The 26546-nt window shown below is 35.5% G+C and overlaps 1 protein-coding gene across 1 annotated transcript in view; it reads right to left on the bottom strand.

Moving 5' to 3' along the window:
* Window positions 1-7214: 7214 nt before the first annotated feature.
* LOC149796342 (trafficking regulator of GLUT4 1-like) overlaps window positions 7215-26546 on the bottom strand; it is a 35101-nt gene continuing 15769 nt past the window's right edge. The window contains exons 2-6 of the mRNA XM_089961016.1: window positions 20835-20959; window positions 20206-20331; window positions 10461-10585; window positions 9847-9972; window positions 7215-9344 (exon numbers count right to left, since the gene is read on the bottom strand). Coding sequence (XP_089817142.1) covers window positions 9174-9344; window positions 9847-9972; window positions 10461-10535 — 372 coding nt within the window. The 5' untranslated portion in view covers window positions 10536-10585; window positions 20206-20331; window positions 20835-20959 and the 3' untranslated portion in view covers window positions 7215-9173. The remainder of the gene's footprint in view (window positions 9345-9846; window positions 9973-10460; window positions 10586-20205; window positions 20332-20834; window positions 20960-26546) is intronic.

Here is a 26546-nt window from a genome sequence, read left to right on the forward strand (position 1 = left end):
ACCAAATCCCAAACAGCGCTTCAGCGACGGTTTTTTATTCATTATTACGCAACGCGACAGCCTCCGATTGCGTGTAGGGTAATCGACGACAGTTAACATATACAAATTTCCTTGCGACGAAGCGAGTTTCATCGGTCCGATCAAATTCATTGCGACGCGTCGGATAAGGTGTGTACTTCCCAATGGGAAGGGTCGATGACCCGTTTTCGATGCCATTCTCTGACACTTGTAGCAGGAGAGACAGAACCGCTTAACATATTCCTGGACTCCTGGCCAGTAATCACGCGTCTGGGCAATTCCAATGTGTCCTCCAAAGAGACTGCATGGGTGCGTTTCAACAATTCACATCGATTTTCCTTTGGCACGACGACTTGCTTAAGGTGTTCGTGTCCTTTCCTGGCGTGTCGATACCAGATCCCCTTCTTACAAATTATTTGTATGTGCAAGCAATAATATGGTTGAACGAAGATATAGAATTCCAAGAAAAATAATTTTGTTTCACACTTTTACCACAATAGTTTGCGACTAAACAGACTTGTTTTCCTCTCTGTATCGAATGTAAATGGAGAGTGCATACATAATGGCCACAGTAGGAGACTTACGAGTAACAGTCATAGTCACTGATTAAATATCGGCTCATTCTATAAAGCATAACATTGTATTAACCCTATCATTTTATTCCCTGTATTGAATGCTGCTTGTTATTTCAAAACAATAACACTTCGACCGAATAAATCCAAAACGAAACAAATCTATGCATTAATCACCAAGTAGACGGATATGGGTCATGAAGCTGCTATGACTTTTATCATTCCCAGGCACATCTTTAACAAATATGTTCTTGCGTCCGGGGAATATATATATATATATATATATATATATATATATATATATATATATATATATATATATATATATATATATATATATATATATATATATAGCAGGTACATTTAATTGACTGATCAGAACGCATGTTAACTGACCTCATCTGTTTTCAAAATGATTGCCTAAATTCCGTCCATGCGTCTAGAATTCACAAGAAATACTTACATTGGTGTACTTTATACGAGGCATGTGTTGTTGCCACTAAAACTGCTATGGATGAATTTCGTCGAGATGCGTATTTCTAGATACCATAGCAGCTGCCATTGTGTGCTAGGTATATAAGTTAAGGTTGATATAAAACTTTATTTTTTAGGTCAACGTATTGTAATGAACCTTGTCAGCGTTGAGCTATTGTTTGAATCAGGAAGTCTTCTGATTCTTCGAATGTTTTAGCTGTAAGCTCGGTTCGTTATAGTTTTATCGATAGTTTCTTCAACCGATTTATGTCTATTTACTACAATGAATATAATTGAGAATGTATGATATTTAAAATTGCACGTATCCTTGTTATATATTTTAAATCACTCATCGTCGAGTTTAAATGTCACGAAATGGTCAAATCAATTTGATAACGGGAATTTTAAATACTTTTCCTATGTCAGTATGATCCACAGTCTCTTCTGGGTACTGTTTTTTATATCTTAGTCTTTCATTAATTACTCTTGACAACTTAGATTTAGATCTAAACATGCAACTGTATCAGTCAACGTGTATTGGTCTTGAGGTGCCAAGGAAAGCTTTGTACACATAAATAGTGTTCTTTGGACATACCTGATTGTTAAATCGAAAGATTATAACTTATATCCCTGTGTTATAAAAGCATTCATTTATTTGTATATTTGAAATAATTCTTTCATTGGTTGCCATCATTAAAAACCGACATTCTCAAATATTGCATCATCAACAAAATCTTTGTAAATGATAAAGTTGTAGCAAAATGTTTCTAGAATCTGTTCGAGTTTAGCATTCAAACGTTTTTGACGTGCATTTCAGTATATGCTTAAAGCGTTTTTATATATACATATTGGTATTTGAAACTGAATGTGTATTTATTTTAACAGTTGAAAACAAAATCGGTAGACAGTTCTTTGCGAGTGTTCTTTTGACTTCAAGAGAGACTGCCACCGCAGTCTATCAGCTTTTATTGTATCCCCTAAATTTAAATATAATCTATCTCTGTACATTTTACGTGCTTTCTAAACGAATTTTATACTTAAATTATTACGTTTCAAAAAAGGTTAATTTAATTTGTTAAACACAAAATTGGATCGCTCTGCTCATGTTATTGAATCTGGCTTAATCTGTCATTATAAATAGCAGTGTGGTAGATAATGCTGAGGTAAACTGAATTTGTCAGTGGGTCATTTTTCATGTCTCAACTACAAACCATGAAATATAATTATTAAATAAACAACATTTAGAAGCCCTGATTGCTCTTAATGTTTGTCAAGGATAAGGTAGAAACAATTCATCTCTAATTCAATTTACTTAAATGTGTGCATGTAGTGTATGCTATATGTTTTACATGTGTAATCAATTTTAGCAACAGCCTGGTCTCTCACAATGTATTTGGAAGACACCACGTGTCAAATATAAATCTATCCGTCACAATATGTTGACCAGGGTGACACGTGCTTGTGTAAAAGCAAACAAAATCTAGTATGATGGGGTTAGGATGGGGTGTTAATGGTTGCAACCCCTGATGCAAATACAATTAGAATATTCTCCTATATAGAAGATGTACATGAATTGACATGCTTGTGTCTGTATTTTTTAAAGAACAACATCAAACAATCGGAAGAGGCCAAATAAAGTAAAATAAATATTGTAGACAGTGTAATTGCTTGTCCATATATATGTGTTCCAGTGTTTGGGTGAAGACGTAATTTGATATGCGATTGTATGTGCAGAAGGATATCCAGAACAAAATAGACGGACAGACAGAAAACGGAGCAAGATAGCCGTCGAAATAAGCCATTTATGTATCGGTGTTGCATGGACGTTTGGATGAAAACGAGACTGAAGATATGCGGCTCTGAATGTGCATGTGTAAAAAGAGACAGTCAGATAAACAGAGAAATATACACGACTTTATATTGTGCTCAGATATTTGGATGAAAAGACTATTTCAAACTTGCTAGGGTATTTGCATCAGGTATCACTACGCTATTTAAGTTCCTTCTATATGTCGCTTAGTGTTCTACATTTTTAATGTGTTAAATGCATCAGTTATAAGGTCAAATGCACCAAATCCTTTTTAATTTCGTTACATACTAGCTAAGTTATTTTGTATTTTCTGGATATAATTCCATTTCAAAAGAAGGACTAGAAGTTGTAGTGAACGTTGCTTTTCTGGAACCAGTCGAATCACGCATGTGTGCCTGTTTTGCCACACAGAAGTCAGCAAGTATGTGTTAATGAAATGTGTATAGTATGTTGAAGCTATGCGCTTGGACTTTACTGTGTAGCACATCTCCAGGGAATTCTGGTTCCACAAGTATTATGGATCGTGCAGATTGATATAAAGACTTTCCCCCGCTTTTCCATATTTCTGACCCTTACATCCGGAAAATTTATTTTCATTTGTTATCTTGTGTGGGTTTATTTTAACTCCTTATTGTATTATATATACGTTGCATATTTGTCGCTGACTATATTTCCGGAATATTTTTAAGTTTGGTTTCAAGATATTGTTTACGCTTTTATGTTTTGGCTACTTCTATTGCTTTAGATGATTAGTCATATATTGCAATGCCTATTCGAGGCCATTAATTATATATTGCAAAGCCTCTTCATTGCCAATATTTTCGGCCATGTTATTTATTCAAATGAAAATATTGATTTTATGTTGCGTATTGTAAAGCCTCCTCTCCATTTGATTTCATCAATGCTCCTTTATTAATATTTTTGCACTATCTCCCAATAACATTTATTATTAGTTTGTTCCATTTCATTAATCATACGGGGGCCCTGAGTGGCCGAGTGGTCTAAAGCGCTTTCCGTTACGGATCACTGCCATCTCACCTCTGTCTGCGCTGGTTCGAGTCTCGGATTCAGCCAATGTGGGTATGTGAGAAAGCTTGCCAGTAGCTTCTCGAGGGTCGGTGGTTCTTTCCGGGGTTTTCCCGGGTTCTTCCTCCACCATTAATACTGGCCGCCATTTATAGCCTATCGTGTGCTGAAAAATGGCGTTAAACCCCACAACAACAACAACAACAACATCATTAATCATACCTAGTGATAGGATTTTAGTATAAAATACAAGCCAAAATCTAATGCATACGTATGTACTTATTATTTATTTTATTATTTATTTGCATTAGGCTTTGGTCTATCCAGGTATATATATATATATATATATATATATATATATATATATATATATATATATATATATATATATATATAAATTTTCACTCAGATTATATATTTCTTTATTTCTTGTTTGATTTTTATTATTTTCAATTTGTTTGTTTCTTGGTTTGAGGTGTCCTGTTATGTCCTTGCCTTAAAAAAGGACCTATAGTTGTAGTGTTTCTCTGGTACGATGGAAGGTCCGAATGATTCGAATTAAAGGAATCTCTGTTCCAATGTGGTGTTTTTACAAACCCGATGACTTCCTAAGTTATGTGTAATCTATTGGTATATCTGAATGCTTTATAACACCACTTTAAAAGCCAGTTTACTTGTATATATATATATATATATATATATATATATATATATATATATATATATATATATATATACACATACATACATTGGGTGTGTCCTGTCTATACGGCTCATTTATCTGCACAAGTGTTCATACAAATCAGGGATTTCTTTGTCAATAGGACATACTTTCTGATTCACGCAAGGTTTGTGATTTTGTCAGTTACAAGCTGATTAACTACAACTTCATCCTCAGTTCAGTCAATGCCTATTCATGTTGGGTCATAACGACACTATTCTGACTGTCACGGGTCCTGAGACTACGTCTGATGACAAATTAGCACAACGGAGAGGAACACTTACAAAGCCGCACTCTACTCCCTTTATACAACCACTTTGATCAGAAAAGGACTTCTCAGGAAGAGGCATAGTATCTGATAATAAAAGTCCCTGATAAGATCACCTGTCCCCTAAAATATATATACGGGTGATAAAGTACATCTCTAAATGAATGGTTTATAATTCTTCGTAATAAAATCAGACTAGTTGCTGTTTGAACAAACATGCATTGATTTCAATATATGACCATGACCTTGATCTCGTAGAAATAACAGAAATAATAGGTATTTCTTGATATGGTTGATTATATTTCCATTGGGGACAATCAAAAATAACGTGCCCTTTCCTGTGTGCAATAGGTACACGTAGGAAGAGACAAGGACTTCTGATCAATGCTAGCAATATCTTGACTCTTAAATGTTGTGCAATGTTGAGCTTTGGAAGTTCTTGTATTAGACTGAAACAGTTTTTTTTTTAATTTTTTACCAGAAGACTGAGGACGGTTCCGGTAGCCCAAGTGGTTAGAGCGTCTGCTGCTGCCTTGGGGATGGCATTATGAGATTTGTGTTAGATATGGTCGGCCTGATGTCAGGATAATGCGTCTGGGCGGGACATGATGCTACATGTCGGTGGCATGATGTATCAGTGCTAGACATCACTAGAAACTGCCACGCTGCACACATCGTATCGATATGACTCGAACATTAGTAGAGCTACGTTGAAATCAAAAGCTCAAACACACATACACAAATACGACTTATGAATGGAAGTCCTACTGACATAATGAATACTCGTCGGCTGCACGAGCAGCGTTTTCCATAGGGTTGACATTATGCTCATCATGGTAAGTCTTAACGTCACTTTGGATGCGATTTGGAAGAAAATGAAGAGCATCAGAGCCGATAAGCCAAAATGACGAAGAAGCTTTATTTTCAGCCGGTGAAAAGGGCTCTCTTACGCCAGCTGCATTGCAATTTTCACTATTCTACTTTTTTGGAAAAAATGTTTGGATTTAAAGGCCGAGACGAGCACAGAAAATTAAAGTTTGGAGATATATCAGTTTTCACCGATTCAACCGGTACAAAATATATTCAATATGCTGAGAGGGATAGCAAAACCTCTGACGGTACTGGGAACGATGACTACAGATTAACAATATCTTGCATTATTTCTACTGGAACAACACCGGAGCGAGACCAAGTTCATCTTTGCATGCAATATTTGAAACGAAGGCCCTTGAAAATGATGGATGCTGACAGCCCCTTTTATTAGACACCAATTCCAATTCAGAAACTGACAGAAACTTCCCAGGTATGGTAATTATATTTCTAAAGATTCAATTAATGTCCTTGTTTAAAATAAAAATATAAATACAGAAAATAATATTCGTAAAAGCATTTACGACAAATAATGAATAAATGAAAAAATAAAATTATATGAAAGTAAAGGAAACATATCGGAAAATATGGAATACGTTTTGTACTCTGCGAATACTAAACCTTGCGAAATATAAGAAAACAGATTTTTATGAGAGTGTAAAATTCAACAATATAAAAAATATATTTTACTGGACAAAATATTGGGGGTTAATCAAATGAGTAGTTTGATGAAACGAGCCGCAAAAAGGGCAGAAATCCAGGGGAGAATTACCAACCATTCAGTAAGGAAGACTACTGTAACAAACCTGTCGAAAGCTTGCGTCCCTCCAAAAGAAATCATGCAAGTGACTGGGCATAAAAATATGCCATCTCTAACTGGTAATAATAATGAGAATAAGTCTACTTGCCCTTTTGCATCTTTAATCTCCTCAAAATGTACTTTGTGGGCTCTTTCTGCTAATAAGAATGACGTGGTTTCCAAATACTGATCCACGTCGTGGAAATGTACTGTAATATGTAGACCTATAATCCAGACTAATTTTTTAAAATCGAAATAACATTACAAAGTCGGCTGTACTGCACTCCAAAATGAAAACAATTTGTTGTTTTCCAAAACTAAAATGTTGAATCCAGCATCTTATTAGTACATCGTGCGGAAAACACACAAAAGGAAATAATCAGAATTTAGCTGGATTGACAGAACAACTCAATTCTTCCATTCCTGACCAACTGGGAACTTTGTTCAATGGCGCAGTCATTCATAATATGACTTTAAATTTTAATTTCAGATAGAGAAAAATGGGATTTATTTTTCAAATGAGTGACTGAGCCTACAGGTACAATATGAAGTTAAAAGGTCGGTGGGCGGAGCTATGTGCGCATGAACACTGTTATTGTGTACTGAACAATCTACGGTTGTGAATTTATTTTGTAAAAAAGAATAAATCAAATACATTGTTTCTTGTAATGTATTTTATTATTAAGCCTTATCTAGTTATAAAAAATGAACATTTAATAAAAATGAACATATAATAAAAAGTTTCCTGCTTTTGTTTGGGAAAATATGAACTCGTTTTGTCGGAAGGATATACTGCACTCACAAGTTCGTGCAGTATTCCATGCCAAAACTCGTTCATATTTTCCCATACAAATGCAGTAACCTATAAATGTGTTTAAAGTGTGATAATTATTTAAGAGCAGTTCAATGAAATATTGATAAGCAACCTATGCAGTCTTTCCCAAATTTCATAGACAACGTTTGGTTCTGTCCTATTCAGTATTATGCAAATTATCGTAGAGATATAATAGGTCAATGTGACGAAAACGAAATTGTAAACCATCCTAAGCGGTCCTGTATAAACTATCATATCGACATTTTAGTTGTTTATATAACTATTTGGACTAGTAAACTCGTCTGACATTTATAAGTGCAGCGATATGTCCTTCAATAAATATCTTTAAGTGAACCTTTATTTCTTATACAAATATATATCATGTCTTTACAGATGTTAAAAATTTATCTTAATTTATTTGTATCTCAATGATAAGGATTGTTTATTTGCATTTGTGTTATACACGCACTAATCTCCGAGGAATACAATTAGTAATAGCAATTGGAAATATATGTATAACACATCATGACAACAGTTATGCTACATATCTTTCACATAATATATATCTTTTTATATTTGTGTATGTATCTATGTACACATATTCTGTACATGCATTTATATTAGTGTATATGTATGATTAATTGAATTTTTATGCGCCATAAGCATGCGCATATTTCGATATATTTAATTTCGTAAGGAATAATGAGGTTAAAATACACTCACAAAAGCAATATATTTTTTATTTGCACTGAGTTTTATTTATTAATACATGGAAATAAAATGAACATACAAATTAATATCTAACACTTGTCTTTTGAAGGAGAGTTGAATACAAGACGCTAACCATTTCTCATTAGACATTCACAAATCCTTGTTTATTGGTGTGGGGATTCTGTGTATTAAGCTAACCAGTTATTATTGGGCATTCACAAATCCTTGTTTATTGGTGTGGGGATTCTGTATCTTAAATATCCTCACCTAATCAGATTCTGAAAATGAAATGTTAACATGTTAAAATATAATAGAAGTACATTGACACAATTTACACAGACTAACTGTTCAGATGATGTGATTTATGAGAAGTATGTTTGTACATTTCAGTTTACACCGCTCCGATGGTCTAGTGGTTGGAAGACCGCCTCTGACCGAAAAGGTCGCGGGTTCAAACCCAAGTCGAGTCGTACCAAACACTTGTAAAAGAAATGGTTAGAGCAATTGCCTCTTTGGGCACTCAGCATTAGGAGGTTAGTGTTAGGACTCCTCGACATCACTATAAACTACCACACTGCAGACATCGTAGCAATATGACTTTAAAAAAATTTAAAAATTTGTTTAAAATCCTCTCTCTTTCTCTCTCTCTCACACACACACACACACACACACACACACACACACACACACAAACACACACACACGCGCGCGCATTACAGTTATCTGCTATGTTAGACAAAGAACTTATTTCATTAGAATTTGGAAGGCAATTGAAATTATAATCGAAAAACTTAAGTTCTTTCTTGCGTATTTGTTGCACACTAAAATATTATCTTCACAAACATGCCAAATTTGAATAATGTATTAGTTTTAGCAAACATCGGTTCCAGATTAATAAACTTTGACAGTTTGGGCTACACTTTCACAAAATCAAAAATGTCCCTTTATTGTCATGATGTTAAATGACATGCAATCTAATATTTGCAGATCTGTACCAAGGTCAGTTAATGTCACCCAAAATAAATAAAGTATTTCATCTCAGCAGTTTGTTATTACACTAGTCTGTTTTACTGTATACTTTTTTACTTGGTTAGCCGTAGTACGTATTCGAGTAGTATGAGCTTGCATAGGTCACCGATACCACAATCCTCCAGATGACAATTGCGATCCAAATTATCCCCACAATGATGGAAACAATACTAAGTGTCCTGGACATTCTATATTTACTCCAAGCCACGTTGTTATCGGACTCATTATTAGCCTGAAATGAGATATCAATCAAACGATAGTAAGGTTTATAGTTCTAAGGAACATTTATTAAAAGAAATTAACCAGTATGATGATGTGTAAAGTGCCAGGAAGTTCCGGTCATCGTGGATAAATTAGTATCACTGACGATAATATTATTGTTCCATTTCACAATTCAAGATCTTTTACCCCATCTCCCATCCTCCATATCTCTCTCTCTCTCTCTCTCTCTCTCTCTCTCTCTCATATAACAAAATTTAGTTAGAATTAACACAAATTTAAGGCCGAATTTATCAAATAGATAAACAATAACTGATTTTATTTCGCAAAAGGAAAATAATCCCAAAGAAAGGTCAAGACAATATATCTTGAAAAATAAAATTATTATTTTCTTTTTTATGATATTAGGAACTAAAAGCATAAATATAGATAGGGACCAATTTCGCCATATGCTGTTTACATACGAGACACCGGATCATGATCCACATGATGCAATTGATCATTAGTTTACATACCTGATTGGCATATATGATGGCAATGACACCTGTCGGCCAAAAACAGAAGACGCAAGCAAAGATCGCTAGCACAGTTCCATTTGGTGGTCGCACTCCGCTTGATACTACCACAGTGTTCTGGGATGCCTATTTTAATTGAGTAATTGCAAAATGTACAAAGAAAAAAATTATTTCCATAAATTGAGTAAAAAAAAATATTGCTTAAAAAAAGGTTGCAATATGTACCTTTTGAAAATAAAGACCTTATTTATGAGACGAGATGTTTACTTCCTTATTTTATGTATTTTATTTTCGAAATGTCAAAACGTAATGAAAAATATACGTTTGTTCGTTACAATAATAATAATAATAATAAGAAGAAGAAGAAGAAGAAGAAGAAGAAAAAGAAGAAGAAGAATATTAATTATAATAATAATTATTGTCATTAGTAGTACTAGTAGTTGTTGTAGTAGTTGCAGTAGTAGTATTAGTAGTATTACGAACAGGCATAGAATCTGTGTTTAAAGTATCATGGTAAATATCAGAGGATTAAAATGGCAGCGATTATATATATATATATATATATATATATATATATATATATATATATATATATATATATATATGAAACTTACATAGGCTACATTACCCTGCGTTGTAATTATATTTGGTTGACCTGGATGCCCGTATCCAACTTGTTGCCCGTACATCTGAAGCTGACGATATTCCACAGGTGGTCCATAACCTTGGGTGAGGGGCGCTTTAAATGTGCAGAAATACAAATTGGCGAAATTTTCATCCCATTTTAATATAGTATTCGACAATTGAAATATAAGTTTGTAACAAAATTTATGTGAAGTGCGAAGTTTCTACACGTTTTTATAATCCCATATATAAAAAGCAAATAAAGAAGCAAATTTTTGTAATTCCTCAAAATGTACCTTTCTATCTAAATGTTCAATATTACCTCTTCCATAGTCATCAGAAGATGTTCGTCGCGTTGAGATAAGGACATGTTCTGTCTCAAAGACTGGAAGCCAATAAATGCAACTAGATAATGTTTAATGTTGAGACTCTGCAAAAGAGTGGCATGGTAGGTTGTCCGGTCGAGTTTTACAGTTCCATATTTATATATGCGTATCCTGTGTTTGGGATACGCGTGGGAAAGAAAAACAATAACCTCATTTATTCTTTGCTATGTGCTATTTTTTCAATAATGGCACTCTTAGTTTAAAATCTGCATAAGTTACAAATTGCAATAAAATCAGAGAATTCTAACTTGCTAGAAACGCAGCTTGATGAATATTTACTGCTATTTTCTACAATTATTAGATTACTAATTTAGAAAAAAGTATCAACACTAATAATAACATTTATTTCTTGACCTTAAAAGTGGTGGTTTATTGACCATGGTATATTAGTAAACGTTTCAACCATGTATTTGACAGTGGCGATACAGTCATACCATGGTTCCAGTCATACTTCGTCTACGAAACGTATGTTGTGTCCCTACATGGAGCCCAGTCTAGTTGGAGGTCCACATGATTCTGATTTTGGACCAATTGTAATCATTTTATACATTTAGCCAGTAACGAGTGTCTAAGATCGTCATCTGGCGAATTGCTAATTGTAGTCTAATGACATCATAATGCATACAATCTAGCCACTCAGTTCAAATCGATACTATTAAACAAAGCATAGAGCGGTGCAGATCCTATATGAAGTCATGCAACATGCCTCATTACATACACACAATTATTATTATTATTATTATTATTATTATTATTATTATTATTATTAACACGTCATGAACAAACACAGAACTGCATAAATGGAACTGAGAGGCGCCCACTGCAATCATATATAGTATTGTTTCATTTGATGCCTCTAAAACATTTGTGCATTTCTTAGTACATTCTATGTATTGTGTTTCACTATGAACAAGAGAAACTTAAAAAATGTAAACATACAGCTGGCTATCCTTAGGGTGTCAAGAACCGAGTACTACTCCACAATCAGCTGCACCTGTCTTTTTTACCATCCACTGGTTACCCGATCGACACAGTAACAAAATAGTTTTCTTAATTTACAGTTTATTGTCTTCTTCCTGTCTAAAATATATATTAGACTTCACCGAACTGTAGACCCCGTTTAGATACATACGCTCCTCTATTCCCATTGTTCCTACTATCAAGACTAAGTAATTAGAGACCATAATTAACATAAACCAAACATGAAGGCCAAAAAACAGAGACATACAAAATAACATACTCAGTATAAGATCTATAATAGATTATGTACAAATAAGTGGAAAAAGAGCTACCATGGTACTCTTTGATCAAGAAAAAGCTTTTAACAGATTAGAACATAATTATATACAAAAGGTTTTTAAAAAATTTGGCTTCGGAGAGAATTTCCGAAAATGTACTAAAATACTGTACAACAACGTAACCTCAACAGTACAGGTCAACGGAGCGATGACGGATACATTCGAAATACAAAGATCAGTGTGGCAGGGATGCCCACTATCTATGTTATTATACGTAATAGCCATTGAAATGCTAGCCATCAGCATAAAACTGAATAAAGAAATAGTTGGTATAAAAGTTCCAAATATAAAAGAAGAAGTAAAAATGCTGCAGCATGCAGACGATTGTACAAACTTTATAGAAGATCCTAATTCCTTTAAACACTTAACAAAAGAATTTGAAAAATTTGGAAAAGCTTCAGCAGCAGAGAGACTGGGCCCACCAACTTTTTCGTCCAACAGGACCATCTATCAAAAACTCTTCTGATAGAAGTTCTTATTTCGCAAAATAAACCCTTCTAGCCAGAAGCTATGATGACTAAATCCTCTTTTCTGGCTAACGGGGTTATTTCGACAGCGATAACCAGCCGCTATAAAAAATAGTTTCTTCACGGGGTGAGGTCGACGACGACGTTGGTGGCGTAGTCTCTCTGCTGCTAATCATTTTAGGATTTTTAGTTAAAAAATGTATCTAACCCAGCTCGGTATCGTGTCCGAGGATCATATAAATTTATCGTCACAAACCCGTGTGGTTTTCGTTGAGCATGACTAAAGAAATTTTTAAATTTATTGAGGTCCATGTCACCACTGCACCAGGTCTGATGAATATTTCTCAGCGTGTGTGCGTCAACTCCGTTAAACACTGCAAGAACGTCACAATTATCTCTGATCACTTTTGGAATTTGTGTATACCATTGAGTCACATAAATGACATCAGTGTTTTTATGACGCCCGCGCGAGAATATTCTCGCAGGGTTTGTTTGTTTATCCAGCATGACATCATCGTACACTACTAGATTATTAATTGATCCATCGATGTCATCAATGCCGGGCGCATCATTTATGTCAGTTATGAATTCAACTACGTTTTCGTCGGCCTCAGAAATGCTTGCATTTCCAATGATTGTTTTTGCACTCTCGTTAAAATCTTTTAGCACTTGATAACATCGCTGATCGTCCACAGACGGGGCAATCAAATATAATTTATCCCACTTCATCCACTTCATTATCAAATTCAACAACAGCTGTGTTTTACCCGACCCAGATGGGCCTATGATAATCATTCGAACAGAATTTGGTAGCACTGAGTTATGCTTGATTGGCTCTCGTCGCTTTGTCGCGGAAAAGTCAGTGATTTCCATTAGATATATCATAAAATAATATGAATTTATATTGTGTGAAATGCCGAGCACGTACCCCAACTACGGATACGACAACAATTACAACAAAAAATAATCGACAAGCGCTCACGGGTAAGTGTGAACAATGTGGCACAAAAAAATTTAGATTTATTAAAAAAAAGCGGAGGTGATATCGCAGCAAAGTTAGGGAAATTACCAGGAGCTCCGTGGGCTAAATACCCAGGAGAAAAACATCTTCCAGGATATAATTACTGTGGTCCAGGAACCCGACTTGATATCAGACTTGATGCTCAGGATCAACCAAAACCAGGTGAGTATCCGATAAACGCTATCGATGCAGCGTGCCATGCTCATGATGTAGCTTACCGAAGCAAGGATTTGCAACAGCGCCATCTCGCGGACGTGAAATTAATTCACGCGTTAAATGCCATCCCTGATAAATCTTTCAAAGAAAGGTTAGCGTCTTGGTTGATAAAAACTGCAATGAAGGGTAAATTAGCGTTAGGTACTGGTATATAATGGAGTCGATTTATTATTCCCCAAGCGGATACTGGAGAGGTAACGCGGCAATTGATAAACTTGCCAGCGCGGCATCAGTAACACGCGCGGTTGCCAAAAATTGGTTATCCCGACAGGCAATATGGCAAATTTATCTACCGCGCCCTAAACAAATTCACTTTGCGCATTTCGATGTTAGTGTACCAAATGAGGTTCATCAAGCTGATATATTATTTCTGCCACATGATACTATCCGAAGACGCACATACAAGTACGCGTTAACCATAGTTGATGTTGCCAGTAGATACAAAGATGCGGAACCGTTAACGACTAAAACAGCATCTGAGGTTGCTTCTGCGTTTTAAAGAATTTATCGGCGAGGACCTCTGCGATGGCCAAATTTATTACAAGTTGATCCTGGCAAAGAATTTCAAGGTGCTGTATCATCGTTGATGAAACAACATAACGTCACCATACGACGAGGACACACTGAAATTCACCGTGATCAGGCAATTGTTGAGCGATTCAATCGAACACTTGCTGAGCGGTTATTTGGATATCAATACGCGAGGGAATTCATTCAGGATACGAGATCGCGCGAATGGGTTGCAAGATTACCAAGCGTGATAGCTGCGTTAAATAATGAAATTACCCGAACCACCAACATGAAACCTTCCATCGCGATCACAAAAACACAAGGTGTTTTTCAAAAAAATATACCACTGCAACGAAAGAAAGAAAAACAGCAAATACTGGGTAATGTTACTGTAAGATATTTATATGAACCAGGTGAACTTGAAGGTGGTAAACGAAGAGCGACTGATCCCATCTGGAGTGTTACCACACATAAGATATCCACCGTGACAAGATCCACTGAGAGAAACGCAAGCGTTTCCAGACCAGCAATCTACAGGTTGGATTCAACTGCTCCTCAACGCGGATTCACCCGTGAGCAACTTCAGGTAATTCCCGAGGACACACAATTGCCGCCAAAATCACTGAAGTGACTTAACTAGCGCTGGCACCCCGACGTCGATTACTGGAAAACCAGTTGGGTGATATTATCACACGGACAGAAAATGAGATCCTAAACTTAAAGTCAGACTTAGTGGAAACTACGAAGAAACTCAAAGAGGCGAACTCTCATATAGAACAACTGAAATTAAAGGAAGAAAAACTAATCAATGATAATAGAGGAATGTATTTCCAGATGTCATCAATGGCAACCCGGGAAAATGAGATTAAAGAATTATCTTCTCATGTACATCAACATCTAGATGTGATCATGAAAAAGATTAACTGTATTGAGGGAAAGTTAGACACAATTTGTACAAGACACAAACTTTTATTCAATCAGTCTAACAAAGGAAGTGATAGAAACGTAGACTTGCAAATGAAAGAAAATCATGGAAATCATGAACTATCAGCATACAAGGAGAGTAGACATGTTATCTCTCCATCTATTGATCAAGAAAATGTAGTACATGGACAAAAAGAAATACATAAAGAGCCTGCTAGAGCTCTTCCAGCAAATTTGCCTAGCAATGGTCCCGCTATGTTTACATTGAAAGATTTTCCGCCACTTTCACGGAATGATCGGACTAACATAACGGAAAATGTGAATCATAATCAGCACACAGAAATAACATCTCACAATGCAAGTACATCAACCTACAATCAGCAAAAGAAATTAAGATATGAAGATAGAGCTAACATAAATATAAATGAAAACATAAATAAAGATCAAATAGGGCACAACAAATCACCAAATGATCAAAGAATGATTCCGAATGACGAGGAGAGACAAAAAAAGGAAGATACATCGTATAGACATATTGAGACAATTATTACCAGACCCAATCAAAGGAATATAGAACTGGATGTGTTTGAACCAGTTGTAAGAAACAAAATAAGACGCATTCTGCTATCAAATGTCAAATCGAGAAAAAATATAGATGTAGTAAGGACAGCTATTGCAACTCAGTGCAAGGAGGAAGGTGTGACAGTAACATTCGTCCGCCTCATAAAGGAACGACCCCATTGGGATGGATCAAATATATATACATTTCGACTAAATGTACTGGATAAAGATTTTGAACTGATGATGAATAATGAATCATTTTGGAGTTCTGGAATAAAATGTAGGGAATGGATAACAAACAGAAAATGGAGAGAAGGCTACTTACTTGATGAAACGCATGAGAATTACAAAATATATTCCTAATGAGCATAACCATATGACTAGTAATTGCTTCTTAATTATAATTATGATCATTATTTCAACATGGAATGTACGTGGTATAATGTCTAGCACGCAGAAACTAATTGAATTGTTACCAGACACAGATATATTTGTTATCACTGAACATTGGCTTTGTACAAAGAATCTAACGTATTTAGATAAATTACATGATGATTTCAAAGTAGTTGCGCTACCTACTGAAGAGATACAACAATGCTATAGAGGTAGTGGCGGGGTTGCCGTATTTTATAGATCATCACTATGCAAAGCAAGCACCTTACAAAATGAGTTCCCAAATATTATGGCGGTGAAAATCTTAGTGAGAGACTTGGAACCTATAATTTTGATTGCAACCTACTTTCCCTCGACAACTAGAACTGATGATGCATATGACAAATTTTGTGAAAATGTTTTTGATGTGTATGATAGGTATTCTGCTGAAAATATATGCATAATTACGGGCGACATGAATGCAGATCTTGTGTGTAAAAATCCATCAAGAAGAGATCTTGCTCTCAAAAAAAGAATAGAACAGAGAAACATAGTTGCTACGCTGGTGATAAAACCACATGAACATTACATCACGTATAGATCAAAAGACATGTCACGAACGTCCACACTTGATTATATATTAATACCTGAAATAATTAGAGGTGCTGTAAAAAGACACATAGTAAATGACAAAATCGATTTCTCAATATCGGATCACCTACCTATTACAGCGGCACTTGCAAAAGATATACTGAAGGAAAATAAAAAGACATGTGTATCTCCAAGAATGAAATGGAACTTGGCAAATCCATTAGAAATGAGCATGTATAAATCTGATGTTAGTGCATTCTTGAATTTCACCTATGAGTGTAAAAAGGTAGAAGATATAGAGAAGTATAATGAATTGATAACTAAGAGTGTAATAACTGCATCAGACCGATATATTCCAAAGTCCGAATTCAAATCGCACTTGAAACCATATTGGAAGAAAAGTGGGCTTGAAAATTTACATCAGAATATGAGAAAAGCGCGCGGAGAATGGATCAAAGCAGGAATGAATAGAAGCACAGAGTGTAGCATCAAAAGAAGATACAAGGACGCGAAAAGAAAGTTTAGAAAGAAACATAGGCAAGAGAAAAAGGTATATAAAGAGTGTATATTTGAAGAGATAGAAAAGAGTGCAGAAATGGGAATAGACGAATTCTATGCAGTCATACGGGAAAATAGAAAAGATAAATCGGACATTGGTAATATTGCATTTCGAGGAGTAGAATCTAATACTTTGGATGAATGTGTCAATCTATGGAAACTATATTTTTCTGAATTAAGTGGTACAACAGATGAGGAACATAATGATTGTGTCAAAATGAAGAATATGTACGAAGAAAGCAAACTAGAGACTGATAACATAAAATGTAATAATATTACAGAGGAAGAAGTGTTGCAGCATATCAAGTCTCTAAAAACAAAAAAATCACCAGGCATTGATTGCATATCGAATGAACACTTAAAGTATGGTGGAAAATATTTAATCAGACATTTAACTGCCCTTTTTAATTACATGATCCAGTATGAGTATTTGCCTAATGTATATAGATGTGGGATGATTATACCGATATACAAACAAAATGGTAAAGATAAAAAGGATCCAGTGAATTATCGTGGTATAACATTGACATCTTGTCTGGGAAAATTGTTTGAAAAAATATTGATGACTAGAATTCAAAAGTATTTAGACAAAATAAGCTTTCCACATCCTTATCAATTTGGATTTCGTAAGGAGGCTGGATCTATCTCCGCTGCTTTTACTCTTCAAGAATGTTTGATGTACTTTAATAATCATAACTCTAATGTATATGCTGTTTTTCTGGATAACGAAAAGGCATTCGATAGACTGTGGCATTGTGGACTATTAAAAAAACTAAAAATATTAGGAATTAATGCAAAAATATGGAGAATAATCGCCCATTCCTACACACAGTCAAGTGCCTGTGTAGCGTGTAGAGGATGTATATCTAACACATTTCCATTACGGAGAGGCGTTGGTCAAGGGCGTGTAATGTCGGCTTTTTTATTTCTCGTGTACATAAATGACCTATTGAATGAGCTAGTAATGACTAATTGCGGGATAACAGTGAATCAGATGAACATACCTGGCATGCTTTTGGCAGACGACACTACTCTACTAAGCTCTACGCTGAATGGATTGCAAATACTCGTGAATACAGCTTATCAGTATGCACAGAAGTGGAAATTGAAATATAACTCTAACAAGAGTAATTGGATGATATTTAGTAAAAGAAAGGAAGTGTACTCATCAAATGGAATTACTCTGGGATCACAGAATATTCCTAGAGCAAAAAAAGTGAAATATGCAGGAGTTACCTTTTCGCAATCAATGAAAACTAATGATCGTATAATCTATTCCTACGATAAAGCTAAACGTGTAACAAACTCACTATACTCAACTGGATTAAATGCAAATGGAATGAATCCTATAGTCTCTGTGAAAGTCTGGGAAAGAGTTATATTGCCATCTGCTTTGTATGGCTCAGAACTCTGGTTTAATATGTCATATCAGGGCATTGAATCAATGGAGAAAATACAACGATATTTCGCCCGGAGAGTACAAGGTTTCCCTCAAAGATCGCCTACTGGATCTACGACATCGTGCTTGGGGATGATATCAATGGAAGCTCGCATAGATAAGCAAAAACTCGTATTCCTTGGTCGCATGTGTAGAACATCAGCAAATTTAACGGCTAAAAAGGTTTTCCTCTGGGCTGTTGGAAATTTTATTTTTGACCCCCAACATAGCTACAACTCTTTTATATATGATGTAAATACTGTACTAAAAAAGTATGATTTAGAAGACTATCTCAACGACTTTATTTTCACTGGAAAATTTCCAGACAAAATAACATGGAAAAACTTAATTGGGACAAGAATACAGATATTAGAGGAGAGAAAACATGAAATGAGTATCAGAAATCCATCAGAGGGATTTGGTAGATTTTTAAAAATTAATCCAGGATTAAAAATGCATCATCTATGGAAAATAGCTTACACTGACTCAAGCAGAAAAATGGAATATGGGACATTAATTCGTATTGGAGGAATGCAAGCAAGACCTGGACTGTGTCCCCTATGTGGCAAAATGAGTCATGACCGTATTTTGCACATTTCGATGAATTGTGCCTTAACCTCAGACGACAGAAACCACTTGATGGAAAGTCTATTTTCGTATATGCCTCCAGTGATTTACCGTGATTTCTGTGATCAGATCGATGATGTTATACTGATTATACTACTTGGTGGTTTAAATGATATATCAGAACGTTTAGAATTTGAGGCATGGTTAAATATGATCAGACTATCTACCAAGTATTTCATTAAGATAAAGGATATTATATATTCGATTCAATAGAGAACTCACTCAAAATATAAGGAAAGAAATACTTGTACTGGATTGCAAAGAGAGTAGGAAACTATTTTTGTTGTGAGGATACATTTTCAAATGTTTTATCGTATATATATATCTATCTAGATTAGTAATGATTTTAATTTATTTATTCGTTTGCTATTGGAAATAATTCAATAAGTAACGAATCTACTATTTTTGTGATTCTATGTATTTAAATGCATTTCTTTTTTGTCTTAAAATCTTCAGAAAATGGAGGAATAAAAGAATATCATCATCATCATCTCTCATATAACAAAATTTAGTTAGAATTAACACAAATTTAAGGCCGAATTTATCAAATAGATAAACAATAACTGATTTTATTTCGCAAAAGGAAAATAATCCCAAAGAAAGGTCAAGACAATATATCTTGAAAAATAAAATTATTATTTTCTTTTTTATGATATTAGGAACTAAAAGCATAAATATAGATAGGGACCAATTTCGCCATATGCTGTTTACATACGAGACACCGGATCATGATCCACATGATGCAATTGATCATTAGTTTACATACCTGATTGGCATATATGATGGCAATGACACCTGTCGGCCAAAAACAGAAGACGCAAGCAAAGATCGCTAGCACAGTTCCATTTGGTGGTCGCACTCCGCTTGATACTACCACAGTGTTCTGGGATGCCTATTTTAATTGAGTAATTGCAAAATGTACAAAGAAAAAATTATTTCCATAAATTGAGTAAAAAAAAATATTGCTTAAAAAAAGGTTGCAATATGTACCTTTTGAAAATAAAGACCTTATTTATGAGACGAGATGTTTACTTCCTTATTTTATGTATTTTATTTTCGAAATGTCAAAACGTAATGAAAAATATACGTTTGTTCGTTACAATAATAATAATAATAATAAGAAGAAGAAGAAGAAGAAGAAGAAGAAAAAGAAGAAGAAGAATATTAATTATAATAATAATTATTGTCATTAGTAGTACTAGTAGTTGTTGTAGTAGTTGCAGTAGTAGTATTAGTAGTATTACGAACAGGCATAGAATCTGTGTTTAAAGTATCATGGTAAATATCAGAGGATTAAAATGGCAGCGATTATATATATATATATATCTATATATATATATATATATATATATATATATATATATATATATATATATATATATATATGAAACTTACATAGGCTACATTACCCTGCGTTGTAATTATATTTGGTTGACCTGGATGCCCGTATCCAACTTGTTGCCCGTACATCTGAAGCTGACGATATTCCACGGGTGGTCCATAACCTTGGGTGAGGGGCGCTTTAAATGTGCAGAAATACAAATTGGCGAAATTTTCATCCCATTTTAATATAGTATTCGACAATTGAAATATAAGTTTGTAACAAAATTTATGTGAAGTGCGAAGTTTCTACACGTTTTTATAATCCCATATATAAAAAGCAAATAAAGAAGCAAATTTTTGTAATTCCTCAAAATGTACCTTTCTATCTAAATGTTCAATATTACCTCTTCCATAGTCATCAGAAGATGTTCGTCGCGTTGAGATAAGGACATGTTCTGTCTCAAAGACTGGAAGCCAATAAATGCAACTAGATTATGTTTAATGTTGAGACTCTGCAAAAGAGTGGCATGGTAGGTTGTCCGGTCGAGTTTTACAGTTCCATATTTATATATGCGTATCCTGTGTTTGGGATACGCGTGGGAAAGAAAAACAATAACCTCATTTATTCTTTGCTATGTGCTATTTTTTCAATAATGGCACTCTTAGTTTAAAATCTGCATAAGTTACAAATTGCAATACAATCAGAGAATTCTAACTTGCTAGAAACGCAGCTTGATGAATATTTACTGCTATTTTCTACAATTATTAGATTACTAATTTAGAAAAAAGTATCAACACTAATAATAACATTTATTTCTTGACCTTAAAAGTGGTGGTTTATTGACCATGGTATATTAGTAAACGTTTCAACCATGTATTTGACAGTGGCGATACAGTCATACCATGGTTCCAGTCATACTTCGTCTACGAAACGTATGTTGTGTCCCTACATGGAGCCCAGTCTAGTTGGAGGTCCACATGATTCTGATTTTGGACCAATTGTAATCATTTTATACATTTAGCCAGTAACGAGTGTCTAAGATCGTCATCTGGCGAATTGCTAATTGTAGTCTAATGACATCATAATGCATACAATCTAGCCACTCAGTTCAAATCGATACTATTAAACAAAGCATAGAGCGGTGCAGATCCTATATGAAGTCATGCAACATGCCTCATTACATACACACAATTATTATTATTATTATTATTATTATTATTATTATTAACACGTCATGAACAAACACAGAACTGCATAAATGGAACTGAGAGGCGCCCACTGCAATCATATATAGTATTGTTTCATTTGATGCCTCTAAAACATTTGTGCATTTCTTAGTACATTCTATGTATTGTGTTTCACTATGAACAAGAGAAACTTAAAAAATGTAAACATACAGCTGGCTATCCTTAGGGTGTCAAGAACCGAGTACTACTCCACAATCAGCTGCACCTGTCTTTTTTACCATCCACTGGTTACCCGATCGACACAGTAACAAAATAGTTTTCTTAATTTACAGTTTATTGTCTTCTTCCTGTCTAAAATATATATTAGACTTCACCGAACTGTAGACCCCGTTTAGATACATACGCTCCTCTATTCCCATTGTTCCTACTATCAAGACTAAGTAATTAGAGACCATAATTAACATAAACCAAACATGAAGGCCAAAAAACAGAGACATACAAAATAATATACTCAGTATAAGATCTATAATAGATTATGTACAAATAAGTGGAAAAAGAGCTACCATGGTACTCTTTGATCAAGAAAAAGCTTTTAACAGATTAGAACATAATTATATACAAAAGGTTTTTAAAAAATTTGGCTTCGGAGAGAATTTCCGAAAATGTACTAAAATACTGTACAACAACGTAACCTCAACAGTACAGGTCAACGGAGCGATGACGGATACATTCGAAATACAAAGATCAGTGTGGCAGGGATGCCCACTATCTATGTTATTATACGTAATAGCCATTGAAATGCTAGCCATCAGCATAAAACTGAATAAAGAAATAGTTGGTATAAAAGTTCCAAATATAAAAGAAGAAGTAAAAATGCTGCAGCATGCAGACGATTGTACAAACTTTATAGAAGATCCTAATTCCTTTAAACACTTAACAAAAGAATTTGAAAAATTTGGAAAAGCTTCAGCAGCAGAGAGACTGGGCCCACCAACTTTTTCGTCCAACAGGACCATCTATCAAAAACTCTTCTGATAGAAGTTCTTATTTCGCAAAATAAACCCTTCTAGCTAGAAGCTATGATGACTAAATCCTCTTTTCTGGCTAACGGGGTTATTTCGACAGCGATAACCAGCCGCTATAAAAAATAGTTTCTTCACGGGGTGAGGTCGACGACGACGTTGGTGGCGTAGTCTCTCTGCTGCTAATCATTTTAGGATTTTTAGTTAAAAAATGTATCTAACCCAGCTCGGTATCGTGTCCGAGGATCATATAAATTTATCGTCACAAACCCGTGTGGTTTTCGTTGAGCATGACTAAAGAAATTTTTAAATTTATTGAGGTCCATGTCACCACTGCACCAGGTCTGATGAATATTTCTCAGCGTGTGTGCGTCAACTCCGTTAAACACTGCAAGAACGTCACAATTATCTCTGATCACTTTTGGAATTTGTGTATACCATTGAGTCACATAAATGACATCAGTGTTTTTATGACGCCCGCGCGAGAATATTCTCGCAGGGTTTGTTTGTTTATCCAGCATGACATCATCGTACACTACTAGATTATTAATTGATCCATCGATGTCATCAATGCCGGGCGCATCATTTATGTCAGTTATGAATTCAACTACGTTTTCGTCGGCCTCAGAAATGCTTGCATTTCCAATGATTGTTTTTGCACTCTCGTTAAAATCTTTTAGCACTTGATAACATCGCTGATCGTCCACAGACGGGGCAATCAAATATAATTTATCCCACTTCATCCACTTCATTATCAAATTCAACAACAGCTGTGTTTTACCCGACCCAGATGGGCCTATGATAATCATTCGAACAGAATTTGGTAGCACTGAGTTATGCTTGATTGGCTCTCGTCGCTTTGTCGCGGAAAAGTCAGTGATTTCCATTAGATATATCATAAAATAATATGAATTTATATTGTGTGAAATGCCGAGCACGTACCCCAACTACGGATACGACAACAATTACAACAAAAAATAATCGACAAGCGCTCACGGGTAAGTGTGAACAATGTGGCACAAAAAAATTTAGATTTATTAAAAAAAAGCGGAGGTGATATCGCAGCAAAGTTAGGGAAATTACCAGGAGCTCCGTGGGCTAAATACCCAGGAGAAAAACATCTTCCAGGATATAATTACTGTGGTCCAGGAACCCGACTTGATATCAGACTTGATGCTCAGGATCAACCAAAACCAGGTGAGTATCCGATAAACGCTATCGATGCAGCGTGCCATGCTCATGATGTAGCTTACCGAAGCAAGGATTTGCAACAGCGCCATCTCGCGGACGTGAAATTAATTCACGCGTTAAATGCCATCCCTGATAAATCTTTCAAAGAAAGGTTAGCGTCTTGGTTGATAAAAACTGCAATGAAGGGTAAATTAGCGTTAGGTACTGGTATATAATGGAGTCGATTTATTATTCCCCAAGCGGATACTGGAGAGGTAACGCGGCAATTGATAAACTTGCCAGCGCGGCATCAGTAACACGCGCGGTTGCCAAAAATTGGTTATCCCGACAGGCAATATGGCAAATTTATCTACCGCGCCCTAAACAAATTCACTTTGCGCATTTCGATGTTAGTGTACCAAATGAGGTTCATCAAGCTGATATATTATTTCTGCCACATGATACTATCCGAAGACGCACATACAAGTACGCGTTAACCATAGTTGATGTTGCCAGTAGATACAAAGATGCGGAACCGTTAACGACTAAAACAGCATCTGAGGTTGCTTCTGCGTTTTAAAGAATTTATCGGCGAGGACCTCTGCGATGGCCAAATTTATTACAAGTTGATCCTGGCAAAGAATTTCAAGGTGCTGTATCATCGTTGATGAAACAACATAACGTCACCATACGACGAGGACACACTGAAATTCACCGTGATCAGGCAATTGTTGAGCGATTCAATCGAACACTTGCTGAGCGGTTATTTGGATATCAATACGCGAGGGAATTCATTCAGGATACGAGATCGCGCGAATGGGTTGCAAGATTACCAAGCGTGATAGCTGCGTTAAATAATGAAATTACCCGAACCACCAACATGAAACCTTCCATCGCGATCACAAAAACACAAGGTGTTTTTCAAAAAAATATACCACTGCAACGAAAGAAAGAAAAACAGCAAATACTGGGTAATGTTACTGTAAGATATTTATATGAACCAGGTGAACTTGAAGGTGGTAAACGAAGAGCGACTGATCCCATCTGGAGTGTTACCACACATAAGATATCCACCGTGACAAGATCCACTGGGAGAAACGCAAGCGTTTCCAGACCAGCAATCTACAGGTTGGATTCAACTGCTCCTCAACGCGGATTCACCCGTGAGCAACTTCAGGTAATTCCCGAGGACACACAATTGCCGCCAAAATCACTGAAGTGACTTAACTAGCGCTGGCACCCCGACGTCGATTACACTCAAGACAGGTCAACATGACATTATCACGTGTATGACCGCGACTGTTATCTTTTCTGTCTACGGTAAATTGTCTTGAATTTTTATTCGAATACTGCCATAGCATTATACAATTACAGCTCGCGCAGTGATTATTCTGCTGTTGTTTCAGCGCAACAACGAAGTCAACATCAAGATCAAAATCGCGATTATTTTTTTGTCACTCTGTTTGTAACCGGCGAGTTTTTTTCTTATTACATCACCATCGGTGATGTTTTCATTGTTTGATTTAAAATCCGAAGGATTTTCCAAGACAATTCTTCGCAGTTGAGATATTCTTCTGACTATGGACACCGCCAAGTAGACTAAGTTGGACCATTCGATTCGATCATCAATGATCCAGACAGTTGTATCAGAGATAGTCAGTCCTTGAGAACAATGAATGGTCATTGCGTATCCTAGCGTCCACGGGGATTTATTCATCGCTAGTGCATCCTCAACAGCATCGATGTCAACTAACACAATATCATTCAATACTAAATTCTGTTTCTCTGTCTTTCCTGGAATATCAACATCTATATTTTGTAACCGCGTATCAGTTGGTCTATAACATAACGGCGTTGGCAGCATTGGAAACTTTTTTTTTGTAACTGAAATAGCTGTTGTTGAAGTGAGTCTCTGACTATCTTTCTACTCGCCACTATCAAATCGTTTGGTTTCCACACGCGTAAAAAGTCGCTCATCGAAGTTTCAGGAATCATCTTGCGCATGATATCACATTGAATTTTATTCGGTTGTAGCCTGATTAGTGTTTTAAATTCTTTCAGCGTTGCATCAAGTGCTCGGTAATCATCAGTTACTTCTTCGTGATAATCAACAAAATTCCTCAGCCAATCATGCGGAGATGCGCCGACAAACGGAGGTGGTTGACCGTGATCGCCGCACATAATCACTGCGGTATTTTTCGTTAGCAGCCAATCAAGAAATGTTTTTAACGTTTCCAGCGGCACCGTACATATCTCATCCCAAATTATTATATCATTGATATATTTTGTGCCCATTCGATCTGGTGTCCACGTACCGCCGCTGTATTTGAAAAAGCTGTGATAAGTACAAGAATTGACTCCTCGCTGTTTCATCTCCCTGGCAAGTCTATGTGTAGGTGTTAGC

Source organism: Sinohyriopsis cumingii, chromosome 6 (genome assembly GCF_028554795.1).
Source record: "Sinohyriopsis cumingii isolate HCF-2022 chromosome 6, ASM2855479v2, whole genome shotgun sequence".
Taxonomy (NCBI): Eukaryota; Metazoa; Mollusca; class Bivalvia; order Unionida; family Unionidae; genus Sinohyriopsis; species Sinohyriopsis cumingii.